We start from the raw sequence: 24174 nt of genomic DNA on the forward strand, positions 1-24174 counted from the left end.
GAAAAACGTGAGAAAGTAAAAATCATTCCTAATCACTCATGCTAGAGTTTGATGCAAATTAGAGTGAATTAGAGGTGCGGTAGATAATAGGTAAATCATAGGTGCAAAACCTATTTCTCTGAGTCTTGTGTCAAAACAGATAAACTGCCCACATTTTCATATGCTCCTCATAGATAAGTCAGGCATGGGAGTGTTGTGGATGCTTGGAGCGTCTTAGGGGTCTGGGTTAGCATGGAAAACAGGGCCTTTAGCCCACAGATTCAGTGGAACCATTGCCAGAGGCAGAGAGCTGTGGAAAGGCTGGCTCTTTATGAAGGAAAGCAGAGTGACGTAACATTACCAAACCCAAATGGGGGAAGGTGAGAAGGAGACAAGCTGTAAAGCCAAAGGTGTTAGCAACTGAAGGAAGCCAACCATGAAGAGTTTTGAAGAGAGCAGAAGGAAGTCAGGAATTGAGAGAGTTCAAGAACCAGCATTTCAATGTCATCGTTGTATTTTATATGGTACCTGGGACGCTAGATTGGTTGTGCCGAGCGCAATGAAGAGAGTTGAAGCAGAGCAGACATAACTATGAGATGGGATAACTGAAAAATAAGGTGCAATTATATTTCATTCTGATTGATGAAATCCCCCAAGATAGACTTGACTATGGATGAAATGTGTGAATTTTGTAAATACAGTGGTTGCCTGCCACTATGCAGTCAGCTTGGAACTTAAACAGTGACAAAGACACTGGAGCCCAGAGGCTAAGAGCTGAACCTCACCTCCTTCACCACCAGCTGTGTGGCCCTGGGGAAATTGGTTAACCTCTCTGTGCTTTATAGTTCCTTATCTGTAAAATTGGGATAGTAGTAATATCTACTTCATGGGTTGTTGTGAAGTTTAGATGGTTTAATACATATAAAGAACTCAGAATAATGCTAAGTAAATGTTTAAGAAACAGACATTTCAGCCATCATTGTACAGGCTTTTTTATGAGTCAGGAGTATGAAACCACTCTGCAGTGATGAATAAATTCCAATTTGGATTTTGAAACAGAGGAAGAAATAAAATGGCAAGAATTATGATAAGACAGAAATTTTTCTATCATAAATTAGAAGAATGTTGGAAAGTTGATTTTGAAGAAACAGGCAGACTGAGATTCAAATCCTGAATCTACATTTCTTTGTGGCCTGGAACATGTTCCTTGATTTTTCTTTGCCTCAGTCTCTGCACTTGTTAAACGAGGATGGTAATTTTACGCAGCAGGGTCAATGGTGAAGATTAACTAAGATACTTTATGAAAGCCTGTGACCAAGGACTGACACACAATAATAATTCAATTAATGCTGTTTTCCCAATTCCAACAATCGTATTGATTTTTAATTTAAAAATATTGGAATCTGGTGTGATAGTATTTTAGTCCTACTCTTATCCTCCTCTGGCCTCGTGGGGCAAGGAATCTGTGGGGCTGGAGGGAGATGCTCACCCTGAGTCTGGCCTCCACTTTGGGTACTTATCTCTAAATACAGCCACATTGGGGATTAGGGTTTCAACATATGAATTTAGGGGCACATAATTCAGTCCATAGCATATTCATAAGCAAACATCAATTACGTAATTTCTTAGAATGCTGGCTCAGACCAACTGCATCCTAATTTCATAAAAAGAAGGATGTTCCATGAGAGCTGAATGGCAACAACAGTGACTTTCTTCAAAGAGAAACCAGAAAGGGGTAGTGGGGAGTAGGCCTAGTAAGTTCTGCAGTGTCCACTGATGGCTGGGGACCTAACCTAACCCCCTAACCTGGGGGCCTAACACATCAGCTAATTTCCTTGTACAACTTTATCAACAGAAAGAAGGACATACCTAGATGCTTATTTCTTAATTCATACTCCAAATTATTTAAAACATTATAAAAAGATCAGGGGCAAACCCTTAAAGCCAAACTGGAGAAAGGACTCAAAGAACAATTATGATGATCAATCTTATAACAATTGGGATAAAACAGGTTAGTATCAATCATGGCTCTACACTGATTGTTCTTGATAGAAAACCAATTACTTTTAATTAATTTAATTAGCAAATTATGATACATTTCTTAAAATATTCTCATCGATAATTTTATAAAAACATCAGATTAAGATGCTAATCATAATAGCTATTCAGATAATGTTATTTTCATTTAAACCTGAAAGCCAGAGTGACTATTAAGACAAACAATGTAAATCTACCTATGAAAGGAGAAAAAAAGAGAAAGAAAAATATCAGTGAACAAATTGGAAAAACAAAAAATCCAACTGTTATAAAATGACTGAAAATCACAGAGGGTCTCATTATCATTTGATATAAATTCTTGCAGGTTTATTTATTAACAAAGAACCACTAAAATGAGCATTTATCTCCATCTGCAAATGAAATTAGGATTTAGTGGAAAAGAGGAAAAGAAATAAGGAGAGTTTTCAGGCTCTAAAGCTGTTTATTCAAAGATTTGCAGTTTATAGTGTGTGCGTGTGCACACCTAAAAGATAATTAAGTTGTATAGGTGATTCGGTGATTTGGCAAAGAGCTCTTTGGTAAAAAGCTTTGGTTTTCCATTGCATTTGTTGTTTTGCAGGAGTTGAAGCATGTAGTAAGGGTGGGGCTAGATTAGGAGTGCTGCTGGATTTTCACCATGTGACCGTTGTTATCATTTGGGATTCCAGTTTCTTTAATCTGAAATAAAGGGCTTGAACCTAGATGAGTTTTGAGATCTTTTAGGGAGCATAGGTTCAGCTGCTGTTTGCACTCCCTATTCCTTTCACAAAAGCCCCGACTCTACTCCCAAAGCAAACGTAATGAGAAGCCGTTAAGTGAAACCGCTGTTTGGGGGTTTTGGGCATATGGCCCAACCATACATGAAAGCAATGATACTACAAAGTCATGGGGTTTGGAGGACTCAGGTATTTCTCTGTCAGAGAACCCTAAGGCCAGAATAGTCTAGAAACTCCTCCAAAGTCTACTGCTGTGTCTGGTATGTTACCAAGCTTGTTCTCAACATCTCTATCTAATAATAGATCTTTGATTTTTTTATTTTTTGAGGCCACAACATCTATACCTTAAAAAACAAAACAAAACAAAAACAAAACTGAAAGACAAGGTTTTTTCTTACATTAAAGTAAAATGTGTTTCACATTTTATGTGTTGGTCTTGGTCCAAATTAAATAATCTGGTAAAGTCATTAAAGGAATTTAAGACTTTAAATACTGTTCCTCATTGTTCCTCTTCTCTTTACTACCTAAAAGAGCTTATTTTTAAAAGAGCTTATTTGGGTACAAAAAGTGTCGTAAACCCTTGTTGCTTAACAGCAAATGTTGTCAAATGTTCTGCTGTTCCCTCTACACCCCGACTTCTTGAATCTTGAAGGAACGTTTGGTGATTAATCAGTTATTCCCTTCCTTTATGGTCTAAGACAGCTTCTCAAAGACAAACCCAGAGGCCCAATAAGGATATTTTGTCTTTAAACTGTTATTACTTATCTTTTGTATGTTAAAATCTAGCAGAAACGCAGTTAAGAGTTGAAACATGGAAAACCATCTTTCCCCTCCCCTGTAGTGGATGGAAAACAGATTATTCTTATCAAACTTTCCAATTACAACAGAACATTTTAGCAATTATCTACACATAAATATGCCTCATTTATGTCTTTTAGGTTGTAATGGTAGAATTAATGATAAACCATTGTTACCAGATGGCTAGAGGTGTGTGGAATTAGAGTTGTAGTTTATCTTGGGCGTACTCTAACATTTTTTCTTTTTTCTGCAGCTATGCGGTGCCTCAATCCTGGCAGTAGCAATTTGGCTACGAGCAGGCAAAGATGGTCCAGAGGTAAGTAAATACAAGTTTCTCCGCTGCCAAAGTAGTTTATTTCTCTTATAATGATGAAAGTAATGACAGTAATAATAATAATAAAAAATATTTCTATAGCATTTCCTTAACTGCCTCATGTAATCATTTGTGCTGATCTGTGATTTTATAATTTAATTAAATTTAATTAATCAAAATTACCCACTATGTGCCTGGCACTGTGCTAGGCATTGATCAATCCTTCTAGAGAATGGAGAAGATGTTATTCCCCTAATAGGAAGATGGGAATGAAAGAGGAGGCGGGAAGGGGCCAAAGCAGAAATTAGCCTCCTTCGTTATTTGCTGAAGTGCAGCCTGAAGTTATCTAGAGGATATAGACCACCTTGCCTCCCCACCAAGAGCAATTTTTGTACAAGGTATTGACAATAATTTGGCTGATTCCCAAGGTGGGGTAGTGATCCAAAAGAAAAGAAGGTGACAGGTTCTCTTGGAGAAGAAGAATTTGAATCTGTGTTTTAAAGGCAGCAAAGTACAAAGATAGTTGGTAATTACTTGGGGCACTTGGTATTGAGGGTAACCCCTTGTAACAGCAAGAGGCTGGTCACTGGTGTAACTCAGGAGTTGACCGGCAATGTCCAGCCTCCTGACATCAAGATAAGATTAGCATGATCCCCTGTGCCCCACCACACACCGTTCCATGGGTGGCAAAGGTCTTACCAAGATTTCTGTGGGTCTGGAGGAAGTTTAGTTCCTACAATTAATTCTAGCTCTGGTCTTTGGATTCCACACACACAGTCTCTGTTCTGTACCACAGTGTCACAAGTGTGGAAAGATTGTGTGTGTGGTGGGTGGGAGCAGGGTGAGCATGTGGGAGGGTTGGTCTGTCAGTTTCACTTAACACAGTGCCTGGCACCATTTCCTGGCTCCCCTGCTTCCATTCTCCCAGCTCGCTTCTTCCCAGGGGTGTTCCGCCCCGCAAGTTACGATTCTTATCTCACGCAGGGCAGTTACCTTGTTCTTTGTTATCTGGGCTCTTGCCACTATTCAGGCTCACATGTACTCCTAGGGCCCTTTCGAAGTATTTGCCTAAATAAAGTTTCCCTCTCTAAGAGGAATGTTGATTCCTATTTAATAATTATTAAGATATTATTAAAACAGAAATTAAGGTAATGCATTTTCTATTAAAACTTATACCACGGTGCAGTTACATGCCATTGGGCATAGCCTAGTTGAAAGAAATATTAAAAGCAAAAGCAAATTGACATCTGTTCTGATTCCCTTTTTAAAAGGATTGGTTTTTTTGGACTTTTTTTTCTTGCTCTCTCACCGTTTCTCTCCTTCTTTTCCTTCTTTCTTTCCTTCCTTCCTGCCTTTTTTCCCTTCCTTCTCTCCCGTCTCTTTCTTTCTTTTCCCTTTCCTTTCCTTTTTCCCTTTCCCTTTCTTTTATTTTCTCTTCTCTCTTTCCTTTCCTTTTCTTTTTCCTTAAAATTTGCTTTCTACCATTAGAGAACCCAGAGAGTCACAGTGGCAATTCGCTGCCTCTTCATTCTGTGCCTTACCATGGTGAAGAAGTTGAATGGGGGATAGGTGTGGCAATAGTTGGTAACATTCTAGTCCATCAGGATTTCATTTGTCGTTTTATAGTGATATAAATATATCTGTGACTTCTTGATGCCCTTGGACTCTGGGATTTGAGTCCTAGAAGAGTATTTGAAGATTCTTAGAATCATTTAGAAGGTGATGTTTGACGTTGGGACTCATAATTAAGCACAGAGATTAAAAGCTATTGATTTAGATGGTGCTTTGGCCTTTCTGAGATGTGTGTGCAGCCTGTATTTTATTTTTAAATTTTATTTTATTTCTGTTTGATATGGGAACATTTTATTTCCCCCCAGTGCTTCTGGTAAACAAACTTGGTGTTTAGTCTAAGAAATCACACACATTGAATGTATTAAAGAACTGTTGTCCTTGAGAGGGTGTTACTATGAATCTGGGGATAAGAATGATTTAATAGAGCTAGGCAGCATCTTTAGTTACATTTTGACTCTTGTGCTCTGTCAGCCTCTAACCCTAAACAAAAGTCAGTATCTTCCAGGACGATTTTAACCAGCTTGACTTACGTGAAATTGGCTTGATTTATTTTTATTCAAAGTCAGTGACAAAGAATCAAGACTGTGCAGAAAACTGAATTTTACTAGTGGAAAAACAGAGGAAGAAGTTTTAGAAGGAGAAACCTGAGTGCAAACACAGAAAACAAGGATGTCAGGATGTCTTTATGAACATCTTTTAGCAAAGCTTTTGGTGCTAAAGTGTCTCTTAGGGATGCCTTGTTCTCCATCAGGATGAACTCAGCCCTGCAGGAGGCAAAACGTATGCACAACCATCCTTGTCCCAGGAGATCCTTTATAATCCAAAGAAGACCCTCAGCCCTCTCTTCAAAGTTCAGCCGTGTCCCTTCCTGTAGAAATTCTCCCCTTGTTGTAAGACACACAGAGACAGTGTTCATCCAAGACAGCTTTTAAAACTCTGCTGTCTCTCCCCTGGAACAAATACCTGAACTCAGATTTCTATTTCTTTTCTGAATAAGAATAGCCACTTGTTGGGCTGGACTTGAAGCAGTGATCCTCAGGTAGCCAACACATGGCTTTCTGGCCACTCTGGCAGTGGGTCACTCTGCCCAGATCAGTCTCAGAGAAGTGCCTCATTACCTGCCAAATAAGTGCTGGCCGCACTATCCAGGTCTCACTGGTAGGTATTTGACCTACTGTTTCTATATCTGGACTGACTAACCAAGTCTTCATAACTCAGCCATTGAGGCTTAAACTGTCTTAGATAACTTAGGGTTTTCCTGCATTGGCCATAATGTGCGAGTGAAGCAGTCTTTGATGGTGAGTAGAAGAATGGGGTTTCTAATGCTGCTTTTTGGGGGTTTTTTTTGTCATTACCTATTTTGACTCAGTTACCATGCCTGTTTATTAACGAAACTGATTTCTTAGCTCCAATCTTAACAAGCAAACCAACAACAACAACAACAAAAAAACAACCAGAAAACCTGAAAAAGAGACAAAAAGAAAATCTTTAGGACATAACCCAGCTTTCTAAATATGTAAATCGAAACATCATCTGTAAGCATAGACTCTTAGAGACAAAGGAAGCCTTAGGTATCACAGAGGCTGATACCTTTATAAGTGAGAAACTGGAGCCCAGTAGAGTTAGTTGACTGTTCTATGGTTAGAAACTTAGTTATTTATAAAGACTCTGACTGGAATATAGATTTTAGTTTTTAGTGCTCTTACAACTTTAGCATATTCCTTCCTCCTGATTATCAAATAAAGGTTTTGTCTAGGCTATGAGTTGATTTAAAAAGTCTTTAAAAATGTAAAGATCATGAATAGTAGTATGTGTGTGTTTGCTTGTTTTGTTTTTTATTTTGGTATTTCCTGTTAAAGGAGCTAGTCTACATGCTGTGCAGCAGATTCCAAGAGGCAGTCTCTGAGCTAGTGTAAGACCTAGTGTTCTACCTAGAAATAGCCCAGTAGATAGAGGTCATAAGAGGTAGATGGGCTACACATAGCACTCGAATATAACAGAGGAACAAGGTTTCACTTTTTAATTGTGATTTACTTCTGGACATATCTGTAGAGAAAGAGATAGATTGAGGCTAGGTGTTATGAAAGTGATGAAGAGTATACATGTGGGGCAGAAAAGAACCAAATTATGCAGAATGGGTAGCCCAACCCATCGTAATGGGCCCTAGGATATTTTCCACAATATCCCATTACTAAATAGTCAGTCAAAATAAAGAGTCTCTGGAAGACTCTATAGACTATACTTCCTGGGAACAAGGAGATAGACTTGATATGGAATATTAGAAACTAGACTTATCTTATTTTCTTAGTTTAAATTTTTGTTTGTTTTGGCAAATGTATAGACCTATGTAATCACTATTACAATCAAAATGCAAAGCATCTGTATTAACTCATAATATAAGTTCCTTCATGGCCCGTTGCAGTCAGTTCCTTCTTTCCTTTATACTCTGCTCAAAGGCCGCACTGCTCTGATTTCTATCATCATAGCTTAGATTTACCTATTCTTTTTTATTTATTCCCCAAATGGATACTTTTTAAAATTGAAATATAGTTGATTTACAATGTTGTGTTAATTTCTGTTGTACAGCAAAGTGACTCAGTCATGCATATATATTCTTTTTCATATTCTTTTCCATTCTGGTTTATCACAGAATATTGAATATAGTTCCCTGTGCTATACAGTAGGACCTAGTGGTTTATCCATTCTATAGATAATAGTTTACATCTGCTAATACCACATTCCCAGTCCTTCCCTTCTCCACCCCCCTCCCACTTGGCAACCACAAGTCTGTTCTCTATGAGTCTGTTTCTGTTTCATAAAAGTTCATTTGTGTCATATTTTAGATTCCACATATGTTATGTCATATGGTATTTGTCTTTCTCTTTCTGACTTACTTCACTTAATATGATAATCTCTAGGTCCATGCATGTTGCTGCACATAGCATTATTTCATTCTTTTTGATGGCTGAGTAATATTCCATTTTATATATATATATATATATATATACACACACACACACACACTCACTCACACACACACACACACACACACACTACATCGTCTTTATCCATTCATCTGTCTATGGACATTTAGGTTGTTTCCATGTTTTGGCTATTGTAAATAGTGCTGCTATGACCGTAGGGGTGCATATATCTTTTTGAATTGTAGTTTTGTCCGGATATATGCCCAGGAGTGGGATTGCTGGATCATATGACAACTCTATTTTTAGTTTTTTGAGGAACCTCCATACTGTTTACCATAGTAACTGCACCAACTTACATTCCCACCAACGGTGTAGGAGGGTTCCCTTTTCTCCATACCCTCTCTGGCATTTGTTTTTTTGTAAAATTTCTCATGATGACCATTCTGACCTGTGTGAGATGGTACCTCATTGTAGTTTTGATTCACATTTCTCTAATAATTAGCAATGTTGAACATCCTTTCGTGTGCCTGTTAGGCATCTGTATGTCTTCTTTGAAGAAATGTCTATTTAGCTCTTCTGCCCATTTTTTGATTGGGTTGTTTGTTTTTTTTGTTGTTGAGTTGCATGAGCTGTTTGTATATTTTGGAAATTTATCCCTTGTGAGCCGCATTGCCTGCAATATTTTCTTCCATTCCATAGGTTGTCTTTTCATTTTGTTTATGGTTTCCTTTGTTATGCAAAAGCTTGTAAGTTTGATTAGGACCAATTTGTTTATTTTTGCATAGATTTACCTATTCTTGAATGCCATATGAATGGAATCATACAGCAATCACTCTTTTGAATATGGTTTATTTAGCTCAATGAAATGTTTTTGAGATTCACTCATATTGTTGAGTCTATCTGTTTGAGGAACTTAGGCTTTATAATTTAAATAATTAAACTGCCATAAAAACATGCTTTATGATGCTACTGTCAGGTATAAAACACAAAATATGCAAATCAAAGATCACATCATGGGTGAAACTACCGGTCCTTCTAAGCTTTTTAGAATAATTGATGTTTTAAAAGCCTATTTCATTTCTTCCATCCAACGTCCAATATATCATCTTCAAAAAATATAAAATTGGAAACATTATCTGGACAAGTAATACCGCAATAGAATAGAATGTAAGTGCCTTGAAGGCAGGAATTTTTGCTTGTTTACATCCTTGAGGTATCTCAAGGTCCTAGAACAGGGCCTGGCACAACAGTAGTTACCCAGTGGATATTTGTTGAATAAAAAACATCAAGAAAAGGGATTTTCTGTCATTGATCTTTTTCATTTTCAGATTCTCAGTCCTGGGGCTGCTACCATTAACCCCTATATTGCTGTGAATATCTTGATTGTTGTGGGTGTTACCATCATGATTCTGGGTTTCCTGGGATGCTTTGGTGCCATGAAAGAAAACCAGTTCGTGCTTGTTTTGGTGAGTTTTCCTGACAAATCCCAATACCCAACCTTCAAACTTTAAGGATTATCTCCCATCCCCGTTGTCTGTCAAAAGGACTTGCCAAGATTGATGAAACTCTCTCACTTTTGTTTAGAGGGTTTGGTTGTGGAAGCTAATATATTTATCTTAGATTAGAGGATACTGTGAGAGAAGACAAATTTTAGTTATTCATTCAGTCATTCATTCAATTACTAAGTACCTGCTATGTGCCAGATACTGTGCTAAAAGATACATAGATACGAAAACAATTAGAACCCATTAGGGAAGACTGACAAGTAAACAATTAGCAACAGTGAAGGTGGCCCAAGAAGAGAAGGGCAAGGATAGAGAAGGGAACTTTCAAGCCAGAAGCAAAAGTGAATAAGGTGTTTGTACGGGTGAGTGTGTGAAGAGCTTTCCAGGGAGAGGACCTGGCAGTACAATGCTAGCATGTTTGGGGAACTGCAAAGCCTTGGGTATGGCTAGAGAGTGCAAGGGCTACTTTCAGTAAATAATGGAAGACGGGTCTGGGTGTGGGCTACAGTCAAATCGTAGTCCATGCTAAGAAAATTGTAAGGGTGTGAGATAATCAAATTTGTCCCTTAGAAAGCTTCAAGGATAGATTGGGTTGGGATAACCCACAGATATTCACTTTTAACACATATACAGTAGAAAATTATAAATGGGTATAGAAAAAAATATTAGAAAAATTCATCAAGTATTTACTAGATAGAAATCTGACATGAGTTTATCAGAGCTCATCTAAACTTGTTTCTCTGATAAAAGTAGTATTGTGTTAGTCCCTGAACAAATAATTTTTAACTGATGGTTGATTATGAGGGAAGGTAAAGATAGAGTTTTAATGGGACTCTAATAGCATCCCTGGTGGGTTGCTTTTTGATTAATAAGGCTTCATTTGCAATTTGGGGAATTTTTTTTTTTTTTTTTTTTTTTTGCGGTACGTGGGCCTCTCACTGTTGTGGCCTCTCCCGTTGCGGAGCACAGGCTCCGGACGCGCAGGCTCAGCGGCCACGGTTCACGGGCCCAGCTGCTCCGGGGCATGTGGGATCTCCCCGGACCGGGGCACGAACCCGTGTCCCCTGCATCGGCAGATAGACTCTCAACCACTGCACCACCAGGGAAGCCCCAATTTGGGGAATTTAATTACTTGAAGAATTTGTTTTAACAAAAAAACTAATTTGTGGGATCCTCCAAAAGTAGGATTCAGTAGATCTGAGGCAGATTTCAGGACTCTCTATTTATAACAAGACCCCAGGTGATTCTAATAGTGGTAGAGATGTTGTTTTGTATTCAGTTCTGAAGTTTGTCTTGAAGTTTGAGTTTGTGTTTGATGAAGGACGAGAAAGATCATGTTCAAATAACTTCATCTAAGTTTTCAAACTTCCCTCCATTCAACATCATACTGATGCATACAGTCCTATCAGTCGATTTTAGTTTTAACCATTTTCCTTAGTCAGTCTTTGGAGAGAATGTTTCTGAGTAGTAATGACCCCAATTTTGATTCTTGAGGCAAAGGATGGAGTAAATGAAGAGCATGGTTAATACTCCAACTGTAATATGATCCCAACTGCAGAAAGAAGCATGGTGCCAAAATGTCCCTAGATGTTACTGAATGTACTGGGTGTAATATATATTCCTTTTCTTTTCTTTCAGTTTTTCATAGGGTTGATTCTGGTCCTACTTCTGCAAGTGGTGGCAGGTATCGTAGGAGCTACTAACAAATCTAAGGTGTGTACACGTATGATACTTAATAATCTTGGAAAAGTCTGAAAAATTGACATGCTACCTTCTGGCATGAATAATTTAACAATACTTTTCAATTTTCAGACTGAACGTGCTCTTAAAGAGACTCTCCAGACTAATGTACATCTTTTGAGTGCACCCAATGGAAAACCATTCCAGAAAGCCTTTTCTGAAATTCAAGAAAAGGTAATTAGAGTTTGTAAGTTATCTGGAGAGTTGGACATAGTTCTCTGTTTACTTAATTTTTAACAGGTGTATTCTCTAAAGATTGAAAAACGTCTCTCCCTTCTGCAGATTTTGACTGATTATTCTGTCACTATGCCATAAGAAAAATCCAGGAATATTTCTAATTTTTCCCCACCTTCTTACAAAGTTCTGAGGCAGCATAGGACAGAGATTAAGAAGATATGTTTATGAAAGATTAAGCCTCGATTGAGCCAGATCAATAAGGATTTTAATATTTACCATTTAGAAGGATAGTGTGTTTGGGATGCTTGGAGTTTCTCTCTCTCTCCTTCTCTGCCTCCATGCCCACCCTTCTCTCATAAAATTAATTATAGCTATCATTTATTGCTACTTAGTGTGTACCAGATTTACATTCAGTAGCTCATTTAATTCTCACAACTCTATGAGATGGATAATATCGTTATCCTCATTATCTTTATTAGACAGATGAGGGGATTACGACTTCGAGAGGTCTGACAGCTAACAAGTGATGGGGTTGGAATTTGAATACAGATCTGTCTGACTCACTAATTCTTTTTAAGCAGTACAGTAGCCCTTCCAGTATATATGTATGTATGTATTTACTTTGGCTACTTCACTGTCTTCAGGGTAAAGTCAAAGTTTGGGCAGGTATTGAAGGTATTCTACTACCTGGATCCTACCTAATATTTTAACTTTACTAAATACTACTCCATGAAGAAAGCACTCTAGTCCAACCAGGTTTGTCTTCTCAGGATCTCTTAAACAAATCTGCCTTCCTGTCTCTGCATCATTCCTCATCCTCGGAATGTACTTACTACTTTTCTTTCTTTACAAATACTACATGTGCTTTGAGGTTTGACTAAAGTATTGCTCTGTGAAACTCCTCCCAACCACACCTTCTTTACTCAGAATTTCCATCATATTAACTACGTGTAGCATTTATTTCACATATGTCATAGAAATCCTCCTAATCTTAGAGGGGAGCTAGATTTTACAGGACATTTAACCTGACTTCTCATTAATTGAAGTCTTTTATGTTTATGTTCATACACCCTCTAATTAAATATTGAAGAGCTGAAAGTTTGCCCATTTTTGCCCATTCCATCCCATTCCCTTTACATCTAAGTCTGATGATTAATGTGTTCTTTCTTAATTTGAAACAAAATCTTCCTCCCTAGAATTTATATCATTTAGTCTTAGTTCTTCCTTCTGGAATTTCAGAGGAAAAAAAAATCTACTTCTACATATTGCAATTTTTTCTTTGAAAATGGCTTCTCATATGACTTCTAAAAGCTTTGATTTTGAACTTGTTTCTTGAACTATTTATCAGATGACATTTTTTCCCAGAGCATTCCCCAGTTCCTATTTGGATAGACCCCAGCTTGTAAAAATTCTGCTTAAAGCATCATTTCCAGGAGCTGAAACCTGATATGAGTTAGTCTCTGTTTAACTTCCTCTGTGTTGTGTTTTTCCTAGCTCCCCCAGAGCTGTACTCCTTGATCCTCTCTCCTCCAGGATTATTCCCACTTTAGAGTCCAGATTAATCCAAGTTTAAAAGCAGGAAGAATTTAGGCAACTCAGTTTCTCCACTGGGTGGGACCAAGCATCCTTGATCTTCCCTGCTTGCTGATCTAGGGCAAAATGTACTACAGGTAACCACTGGGTCTCTGGGTTGGGTCCTGCATCACACTTGTTGCACGTTGTCCCTGGTATCCAAGGGCTTAGTGCCAACCATAGGGTTTTAAATGTTCTGTTTGATGTAGCACAGTTCTGAATTACTTCTGCTCTTGTACACAAATTCTGTGCCTGAAGCTCCTTGCGTTCCCAGGACTATGGTTCTCTTTTATTGTCTATTCTTTTTTTGTTTGTTTGTTTGTTTTAAATGTATATCCACAAGGATTTTCTTTTCTTTTTTTTTCGTAATGCCTCTTTGGAAAAAGAATCCTACCCCAGACTCTGGCTAGGTGACCTGGGGCCCCATCACACTGACAATTTGTAGATATTAAGTGGCTTTCTTTTTGGTTTTCAGGGAATTCCCACAGAAATTCTCTGCTAACATACTAGCGGAATGTGCCTCTCTTGAATTCTTAGTGATGACTACTTGTCTAGAGGTTGTTGTATCATTCACTGAACAGTGCCTTGTTCATCCAACTGCTATCACACTTTCAATGCATCCTGACCAACCTCTTCCCCAGCTGCTCCCACATCTGATCTGGTGACTAGATATTATACCAAGTTTAGCCTTTCTACCTCCTGCTCTGTCTTTTGTAAGTGTGTCTCTATACCTCCCTAAGGAATACTGTATTCCAAAAATGGATTGATCTGTGAGTGTATATAGTGGGACATATTCTTTTTGATCTGGAGTGTCTGTATCAATTATCATTCAAGATTATTTAATCAGAAAGAGTGAGCAATTAATTATGTCTACCATGGAAACAAGAAAGGAAGTTGTTTCAAGATTACTCTCTTTGCTAATACTGATTGACCTTGAGACCATCAGAAATCTCCAGCTCTTTGTCACGTGAATGTCTAATGAGTCATACATTTGTGCAAGTAAATCTTTGACCTAAAGCACAAGACTTTATATCTGCCACAGTTGAACCTGTTAGTTTAAGTCCATTGTTTGAACTATTTTTGGAACTCCATTTTGTTCTCCAATGTATTAATCATCACTCCCAGCTCTATATCAACTACAGAGTTGAAAAGACACTTTTTATGTTATCTAAAGTACTGATATCAATGTTGAACAGATCATGTTCATGTTAGAGCACAAAGGAAACAACAACAATAAACACAAAACAAAAACAACAATGATGACAGTTAACACGTGTTGAGTACTTTCTACAAGCCAGGCATTGAGCTAAACAGTTCATATCTTCACATGGGTATTCTATTTTTATCTTTCCAACAACTCTATGAATTAGATACTATCCTTAGCGACTATTATTATCTGTATTTTACAGATGAAGAAACTGTGGCACAGAGAGGTTTAAGTAACATGGGTAACGTGGTCACCAGCCAGTAAGTGTAAGTCCTTTCAATAGCCTACCGTTGCAATGCACTTGAGCCTTAGAAAAACACCCAGTCTTGGTTCTATTTTCTTCAATTTTTTTCTACCTTTCTGCATGAGAAGTTTTCTCTCTAATTAAAGCAAATAGGGCAAGATGAGATAATGACCTCTCTCTTTCATCTAATAATATTATGTGCCATTACTCTGAGTCATTGGGCTTATCCCTTTCTTGTTTTACTTCCCCAAACATGATCACAACTTTCCTTAGTGTTTCGCCATGTTTTGGTTTATTTTGAGCCTTAACCTTCCCGACATTATTCTAAGAGTTTCATTCATCATTTTCACCCCTTAGCTGTTTTACAGATGTCCGTGTAAAATTCAGTCTCATGGAAGGTCCACTAAGCATCTTCTTTGGCCTTTGAGATGCCTCTCATTCTTTTCCCCCTCTCCTCCAAAAGTGATCAAAGGTCATGAGATAGAAATTTCACTTTTCAAACCTCTCATCTTTTTTGAGTAAAAGTTCTTTAAAGAGACCTTGACTCTCTCATGAACTCTCTGGAAGCTTCTTTTCTAAGACCTAAGAAGCATAAATCTGATTCTGCCCCTCTCTTTTTTCATTAAAAACTAGAAGGTGAGTTTTTTATATTCTCTCCAAGTTCTTCAGACTTTTTCATCTGAAACTCTATTTTTTCCTTCATTAACATGAAGGCCAAAATGGAAGATTCCTTCATTTTTGTTTCTTCATTCAGGGAGTTAAGTGAGGTGACTTATACGATATGCTAGTATAAGAAACATCTTAATAGTGGTTTCAGAAGAATGTGATTCAATGTATTGACAATGTTTTTGTCTTCTCTCGTGACTGTTTTTCATATCTACTTTTCATCAAACAGTTAAAATGTTGTGGTTTGATCAATGGAGCTTCTGATTGGGGAAATAATTTTCAATACTATTACAAGTCATGTGAATGTCCAAGTGCATCAGATTCTTCTTGTACAAAGTATGATGGAAAAACTATTTACAAACAGGTGAGAACAAATCAAATTTGGCACAGTAAGTGCTTCTGTTGTTTTTTTTTTCCCACAATGAAAGTCTCCACAAAATATTAAATTGCAGCAATTACAATGGGAATCATGATATAAAAGTCCCAGGAATTTCCCAAATGAAAAAAAAATCCTTATTTAAAGATAAAAGTAGATATAAAAATGAAAGTATTCTATTTCTTCTATGAGTCTGGCATCATTTAAATTCAACTTTAGTAGATCAAAGAAACATTCTACTGCAAGGGGAGGCAAAGTACAAGCTAACAGATAAAAGTTTATTTTGTCCTGTCTTTGGTGACTTTAATCATTATCCTCCTCTATTTTTCTATTTTAACATAGGTCTTAGAAATCTATATTTTCACTTTAATTTTCAAAGTAAAGCTTTCTTTTTCCAATCAAAGTTTCTCTTTCTCAAGTAATTGTATTGAGTGTAAAGAAATAACTTGGGCTTTAGAGGTTTCCGCTCTGGTTGTTAAGTGTACCTACCAATTTGCCTAATTACTGCTCCAATTGAGAAGTTGCCTCATGCCTTTAAAGTCAATTGAAAAACTTGGGGGACTTCCCTGGTGGTCCAGTGGTTACGACTCTGTGCTTCCACTGCAGCGGGCACATCCCTGGTCTGGAAACTAAGATCCCACTTGCCACTTGGTGCAGCCAAAAAAAAAAAAAAAAAAAAGAAAAGAAAAACTTAGGTTTGTCTTTCATGTGTTGTAGAGATGACATATTTATGTCACTTGCGAATGTTAATATGTGGATGTTATATTTCTTATTATTCCTTAATTCATCAAATATTTATTGACCACTTCCTATGTACTGGCCTTTCACCAACTGCTGGAGATCCATTCCTAAATAGGGCGCAATGTCTGCACTCACAGAGTGAATGCTTTAATAGGGAAGAGAGAAAGATAAGTAGGCAACTTCAATCCAACGAACTATTGGTATTTCTTGGATAGGACCAGGCACAGGATATGATGGGACCCCATTTAACTCAGTCTTTGGGGTTCAAGATACAGCTTCCTGCAGGACATGATATGTCTCTTACCATAGGGCTTTACATAATTTGTTCCTTCTGCCTGGAAGGGAAGTGTACAGAAATGACAGTTGATATTAATGTTTCATTTATTTGCTGTTATTCTTCACTGCTTACTAGGTGTCAGACAGACCCTTGCTGGAATCAGACATGCTTGTGGACCCTCTAGGAGATTATAGGCTAGATGAGAGAGAGATACATGAAAGCTATTATAGTTCAGTGAGTTAATTTCTGTAATCCCTAAAGAATATTTTCAATCTAGCATTGGTTTAGTAATGGCTACTGAGGTTAATTATATATTAGGAAATAGGAAGTATCTCAGGGGAAACGTCTCACCTGTTGACTATCACATCCCTTTTACTAATTTTATCAAAATAAAGGAGACTGTTCTGAAGAGAAATTGCTGTTACTAGTATTTAAAGTAACACATGGGGGAGAAGTTATCTACCAGATTACAGAGCTACCATGTCTTTTCATCATCAAAGTAATATCACTAAAAGTTTTCATTATTAATTTTTATATTCCTCCCTACTCTCCTCCTCTCTATGTAATTTTAGTGATACAATATCCACAAGGAGGAGGGGAAATAACTATGGTGTAAACAAATGGAGTTTCCACTTAGGATAATGAGGAAATTAGTAAATTAAATTGTAGATTGCTATCTGTGTCCTGTTAAAGATTCAACTCAAAGATGTGTTTCCTCAGGATAGATTTTGAAATGCCCTAGCATTATCCTGAAAAATAATAGATATTCCCTCCAAATTCACACATAATTCAGCTGAAGATAGACTTATAGCTGCATCAGTTTCCCAAAAGGAAGATCATAAATTCATGAAAGACTTCCATCTGCCTTGTGTCACTTGCAAGAAGTCTGGAAAAATAAGAAATCTGGAATGTCCATAATTCACATTTCTCTTTTCCCCTCCCTTTTGCCAAGATAACCTGGTTATGTAGAGGGGGAGGGGGAGAAAACCCCTAAAATATAATGAATGTGACTCAGTAGATACCATTAATCTCATAGTTAATCTTAGATGATGTAATAATTTCCTCTAATGTTTACCACTTTGGATCAGATGAGAATGGAGAAACCCATTACATTCAGGAATGAAGGGGAAGAGACTGTCTTAACCTCATGGAGAACTTTTATTTTATTTAACAAATAGCAATATTTTGTTAGCCCTTTGCACATATAAGACCATCATAGGGATGATATATTTTCTGGCAATACAGACAATAACACTATTACATTGTATATTATTTTTCCATTTTTTAAATTATTCATATAATTTACAATTGTTGAAATTTTTAGGTCTGGTCTAAAATATGTTAAGCTTGAAATTTCATGCTGGTTTGAATAAATGTTTAAAAATGTGGCAGAGAGACAAATTTCTAAATTCTCTTTTTGTCTAAAGTAAGAGCATAACAGTGGACATAATGATTTTTTTTCCTTTTTAAGGTAAAAATAACCCTGACACATATTAAGGGATTTTTGAAAAAAACCTTGTTTTAAAAATGAAAATGTAGGGACTTCCCTGGTGGCTCAGTGGTTAAGAATCCACCTGCCAATGCAGGGAACATGGGTTCGATCCCTGGTCCAGGAAGATGCCACATGCCACGGAGCAACTAAGCCTGTGCACCACAACTACTGAGCCTGCACTCTAGAGTCCGTGAGCCACAACTACTGAGCCCATGTGCCACAACTACTGAAGCCCGCGTGCCTAGAGTCTGTGCTCTGCAACAAGAGAAGCCATTGCAATGAGAAGCCTGCGCACCGCAACGAACAGTAGCCCCTGCTCGCTGCAACTAGAGAAAGCCCACGAACAGCAACGAAGACCCAACATGACAAAAAATAAATAAAATTTTTTTAAATCATTAAAAAAATGAAAATCTACACTATAATTAGCTGAAACCTCAATGAGGGTACTCTCTGCTGCAGGTTACAAACCTAAAAAATACACAGTCAAGGTGATAACAGCTCTAAAATGAACAATCAGAAGTTAGGATAAAATGAGTATTTATAACTAAATAGCCCTAGATTCAGTAATTAGGTAGTTGAAGCAAAACTTTGTTCCTCAAATGCTTCCTAATGTATGAACAAACCACAACAATTATAACCTTTCGGAGCAGGGAAGGAGTTTGGAGTGGCGGGAATAATCCAATTCCTTTCTGTTGAGTATGTTCCTTGATAGCAATGTAAAAAGTTAGCTCAATAAATAAAAATTTGTACTGTACTAAAATAAGGTCAAAATTTGACTAAAGGTAATTTTTTAATGTTTTTAACAGTCATGCTTTTCTTTGATAAGATGCTTATTTTCAAGAAGTCTTTCCATAGTTATTGGACTAGCGTTTGGACTGGCAGCTGTTGAGGTATAGTATTATCTTGCATTATTAATTCTCTGTTTATTCCCTTGTTTGCTCATTAATTTTTCTAACAAATTTTTCTAACAAATCTAAGAGCCAAATAAAAACCAGGTGCTTCAGAAAAGCACTGGGTACCAAGTGCCCAAGGCCCAGCATCTGCCTCTACTGGCCTTGGGTCTGGGGAGGGGATTATCGTCTTAGGAAATTGGCAGGGCAGAAGCTATTATTTCTGAATGATCTCTCTCCTGGGGGAAGAAGTTGAATTAATTTCCACACAGTTCTTAGTCCCAGATATCCTTTTCCCATTGAAAACTAGCACAAGGGTTAATGTTTCCTGAAGTTAGAAGAAGCACCAAACAAAATAAAAACACAAGCTTTACAAGTTTTTATCCCTCTTTCTGATTTTGAAATAGAAAATAAAAACTGAGCTCAAGAGTGTGGAGAACTGTTCTCCTGCTATTCTAGTCTAGAGAAATCTAACAAGTTCTAAAAACTAGACAGTTGACTTTGATGTTCTCAGTGTAAGGACTATGGACTCACTTGGAGAAGTGTTTAAGGACGCTCTGCTTGAGGTTTCTGCATTTACTCTCATCAATTTGATTATTGACTTTGAAAAAAAAATGCTGTATAGGATTTTTATCTTGCTAGACTCTTCTGGCATGGTGTTTTCAGAACCTGAAGGATTTTTTTTTTTTTAACGTGGCCTGAAATTCTTTGCAAAAAGATGAAATAAAACTATTTCAGGGAAGTGTTTTTGTAATCATCCCAGATCTTGCTAATTTAGATATCAAGTGAGTCAAATTCACTCACCAGTCCACGTCAGGGCATTGGCAAGAATCCTAACGATGTTAGGTGTCTCCCTAGTTAACGCCTCTGCGGGCTGGTTTGCTCAGCTAAGTGAGTTTTACTTCACTCTCATGAAATATTGTACAACGTTCTCCTTGGGTTTTCTGGTAGCTTTTACCTCTTACTTGTGCCACATCACTGTCAGAGAGTAACTTTAGCTGAGATTGAAGCAATTTAGTGTCCTAAGTGGTCATTTAGGTTACCGGTGGAAATTCTCAGCCAACCATAAGAGAAAGGGCTGGAACTATGAGAAGCAAATTGGGCTATTAAACATGACCTCCTTGTAGCCCAAACGAATAGGTCCAAATATGAAGAATTTTTTGTTGGTAGATGCGGCTGTCTTCCTTTATGTCTGATATATGACCAAAGTCAAATGGTGCTGTGCATTAGGTCTGTTTCTGTCAATTCTACCCACTGTAAAATGTCCTTTGTTTCTCTGCTTTGTAGAGTTTATGCTCTACAAAGAGCATAAACTCTTTTGGGTTTATGCTAATTGGGTTTATGCTAATTTTGGGTTTATGCTAATTTAGAAATATGAGTTAATGGCTGTGGATGTAAGTGAGCAATCACACATATGTACTCACACATCCATAAACTAAAACACACACGTGTTGGTAAAGTAGACTTTAAATGAGCCAGCTTTAAATGAGGTATTCAGGGCTTCCCTGGTGGCGCAGTGGTTAAGAATCTGCCTGCCAATGCAGGGGACACGGGTTTGAGCCCTGGTCTGGGAAGATCCCACATGCCGCGGAGCAACTAAGCCCGTGCGCCACAACTACTGAGCCTGCACTCTAGAGCCTGTGAGCCACAATTACCGAGCCCATGTGCCACAACTAATGAAACGCTTGCGTCTAGAGTCCATGCTCCGCAACAAGAGAAGCCACTGCAATGAGAAGCCCGCGCACCGCAACCAAGAGTAGCCCCTGCTCGCCGCAACTAGATAAAGCCCACATGCAGCAACGATGACCCCAACACAGCCAAAAATAAAATAAGTTTATTAAAAAAAATAATTGAGGTATTCAATGTAAGTGTCAATATAAGTGTCACATTCCATCTTAGACTCAAATTCAGACAATTGACTTTGGCCACAACCCACAGATGCTTTTAAGAAGCTTCTCAAAAGCAAAGCCGGGGAAAAAAGGACATAATCAGCTGGGAAGATTGATGTCTCTCATATCATAGCCAAAGACATTGCCAAGAATCTAAAGACATCTGATGGAAAATAAGATTACAAGAGGAATAGCATTTCAGTATTTTATGAAATTGGTATACTCCATATATATATTTGTTATATATTTAGATATTCTATTGGTTGTTCTAAAGATATATATATATATATATATGAAAATACCTTACTGAAAACCTTTCATAGAGGAATTTTTAGATATAGAATTTACATGGTAATATCACAAACTATAACCATTTCAAGTTATGCCAGTTAAGTGTGATTTGTAGACTTTATGTAGATACGATAGTTGGTTCAAAGAACTGTTTGAAATTTTTTTTTCATTCACTCTCTCAATAGAAAATCTGCCCTCCCTCTGGGATTTGAAGAGAAAGAAAAATCATTTTGTATCCCCTCTCATTTTTACTTTAAAAAATAGCTTTGAAAATAGTCTATAGCTAAGGTAGCTATTCTATAAAAACGTATCCAAAAAATGTCCATCAGTCTGTCTTACAGTCTTAATACTGGTTGCCTAACACTTAGGCCCATCTACATTCTCTTTTCCCCAACTTGAAATTCAAGAAAACATAAAGATATATAGACAGAAAAACACTTCTAATAAATATTTTTAAGAAGCAAACAAAGCAAATATCTCCCTGCAGAAAATACACTTAAAACTATCTCCATAGAAAAATATCATATGAAAAAACCCACCCTCTGACGTTTACATCATTGGCGTTAGTCTGTTTAGGCATAGGCTCTGATGGAATGGCCGATGGTTTTTGTCAAGGCTCTGTTAAGAACATATACCTGAGGGATTCTTCTCAGGTAGGATGCTAGAAATCTATGCAAAATGCTTTATTTTGTAAGAAAATGTTATCTATAGACACTGGAATTCTCATTATTCTGCATTAACCAGACTATCATATCTCTCCTTATTTGACTACAGCAACTTACAAGCACAAAAAATGATCAGCACTTTCTCTCCTCACTTTAATTAAGGGGAAAAAAAAAAAAGCCATTGACACTGATAGTCACCACTTTGTAGGATAAAAGTTATCCTGACAGGAGGTCCCAGGAATGGACCCAGGAATGGTCCCAGGAATGGAGCAGTTAAAAGAGAGAAAAAATAATTTTACATTTTTTAGATGGCTTCAGAATATGGGGAGCACGTGTACATTACTTAGCAAGTTTATCCTGAGTCTTAGCATACATTACTATAGGATGAATCTCTTTTAATTATTACCTATTTTTACGAACAATGATACATTTTCTTTTCAGAGGCAGTGAAATGCAAGAAAGTATGGTATTAACTGTCTAGTCTGCTGATGCAAGCTGGGCTTCTATTTCACGGATGTGACAGTGAAAGATGATAGCTGCCTTATCCCACTGTTTTGCCCATTTTCGTGATTCTTCCCTGATACTCATCTCCCAGACTTAAGGCTTGGGACCAAAGCAAAAGACTAAATTGTAACATTTTCTCCGGTCATTCAAAAAGAATGACTTTTAGAACATTCTGAATGAAAGTCATTATTTTTGCAAAGAATTGGTGTCAATATTTTTTTTAAGAGTTTTTGACTTGCACTATTTTTAAAGTCTTTATTGAATTTGTTACAATATTGCTTCTGTTTTCTTTTTGGTTTTTTGGCCACGAGGCATGTGGGATCTTAGCTCCCGACCAGGGATCGAGCCCTCATCCCCTGCATTGGAAGACAAAGTCTTAACCACTGGATGGCCAGGGAAGTCCCTCAGTATTTTTTTTTTTTTTTTTTGAAGGAAAAAATATTGGGCAGCAGTTCTCATTTGAAAGGCATTTCCGGGAAAGAATTAGTAAGCAGGACATCTCCGTATAGTAGGAGCGCTGGAGATGACTCAGCATAAACGGCATCTCATCCTCTCCCTGACTCCCCTCAGAGGAGGCTGGTGGAGAGGAAACTTTCTATCTGCAATACACACAGGTTCTGTCATTTCTACATCAAAGCCGCAGCATGCCACTCACCAACTTCAGAGCCAATTAGGGCAAGTGCTGGGGTCCCTCATTCTTGGGAGAGCCACTTAAAGAGATGGAAATTATGCCCCAGATTTTCAGCTGTACATTTTCACTTCAAAGGAAATTCCTGAATGATGCCATTCCCCTTCAATTTAGAAGCTTTTTAAGAAAAGGGTTACTTTTTCTTTCATTCCTCTTGGCGATGCCTAAAAATATGGCAAGAGAAATTCTAGACTCCTTGATTTTTATGTGGATGATCTAAACCAGATGATTATAAGCTTTTCATAGAAGCAGTAGGCATCTTTAGACCCAGAGGCCTGAGTCCCCAGAGTTCCATGGCCATGCCCTACAGAAGGGTATGTGTATTCCAGAAGGGTGGGTTGCTTCAGTGACAGCTGCTACTGCACAATCAAATAGGGCCAGTTAGAGGCAGACTGCTAGCTGAAAACCCTGATTGAAACACAAAAATACTGAGCATTTTCTCAATGTTAGAGTCTCTAATTTCCCAGGAAGAGAGATGACTTAGATAAATAACATTCGAATTGTCAGTAGCCAGAATCTTTTCATATACAATGTTCTTTTTATTTATAATATCTCTAGTGTTTTACTTTAAATTCCATGTTAATCCTCTTATTTTCTAGGTACTTGGTCTGATACTTTCTATTGTCCTGTACTGCCAGATCAGGAAGAAATAAGTCTGTAGATGTGTCAAGTCATCATCGGTCAAACCCCTTTAAAATTTTGTTTTGGATTTGTAACTTTAAATATATGAGTGCTGTGTTAAGAGCAGCTGTCCTATTAAAATGTGTCATTTAGCTAGATCACAGAGATCTCCCAGTCATATTGAACATATTTAAGATTTCAGGGACACAAGGAAATTAGATGAATGTGCATTTTTCCTCAAAATAAAAGTAACATTGTTTACATTGATGCTTTTTCCTGTCTGATCATTG

General features: G+C 37.5%; 1 protein-coding gene across 1 annotated transcript; it reads left to right on the forward strand.

The window, feature by feature from the left end:
* The first annotated feature begins 231 nt into the window (after window positions 1-231).
* Window positions 232-23916, forward strand: TSPAN8 (tetraspanin 8). Its single transcript, XM_060306955.1, has 8 exons — window positions 232-330; window positions 3784-3846; window positions 9668-9805; window positions 11483-11557; window positions 11657-11758; window positions 15680-15814; window positions 19143-19226; window positions 23863-23916. Exons 1-8 carry the CDS (start codon window positions 232-234, stop codon window positions 23914-23916), a joined length of 750 nt encoding a protein of 249 aa, XP_060162938.1.
* Window positions 23917-24174: the final 258 nt, after the last annotated feature.

This window comes from Globicephala melas, chromosome 10 (genome assembly GCF_963455315.2).
Source record: "Globicephala melas chromosome 10, mGloMel1.2, whole genome shotgun sequence".
NCBI lineage: Eukaryota > Metazoa > Chordata > Mammalia > Artiodactyla > Delphinidae > Globicephala > Globicephala melas.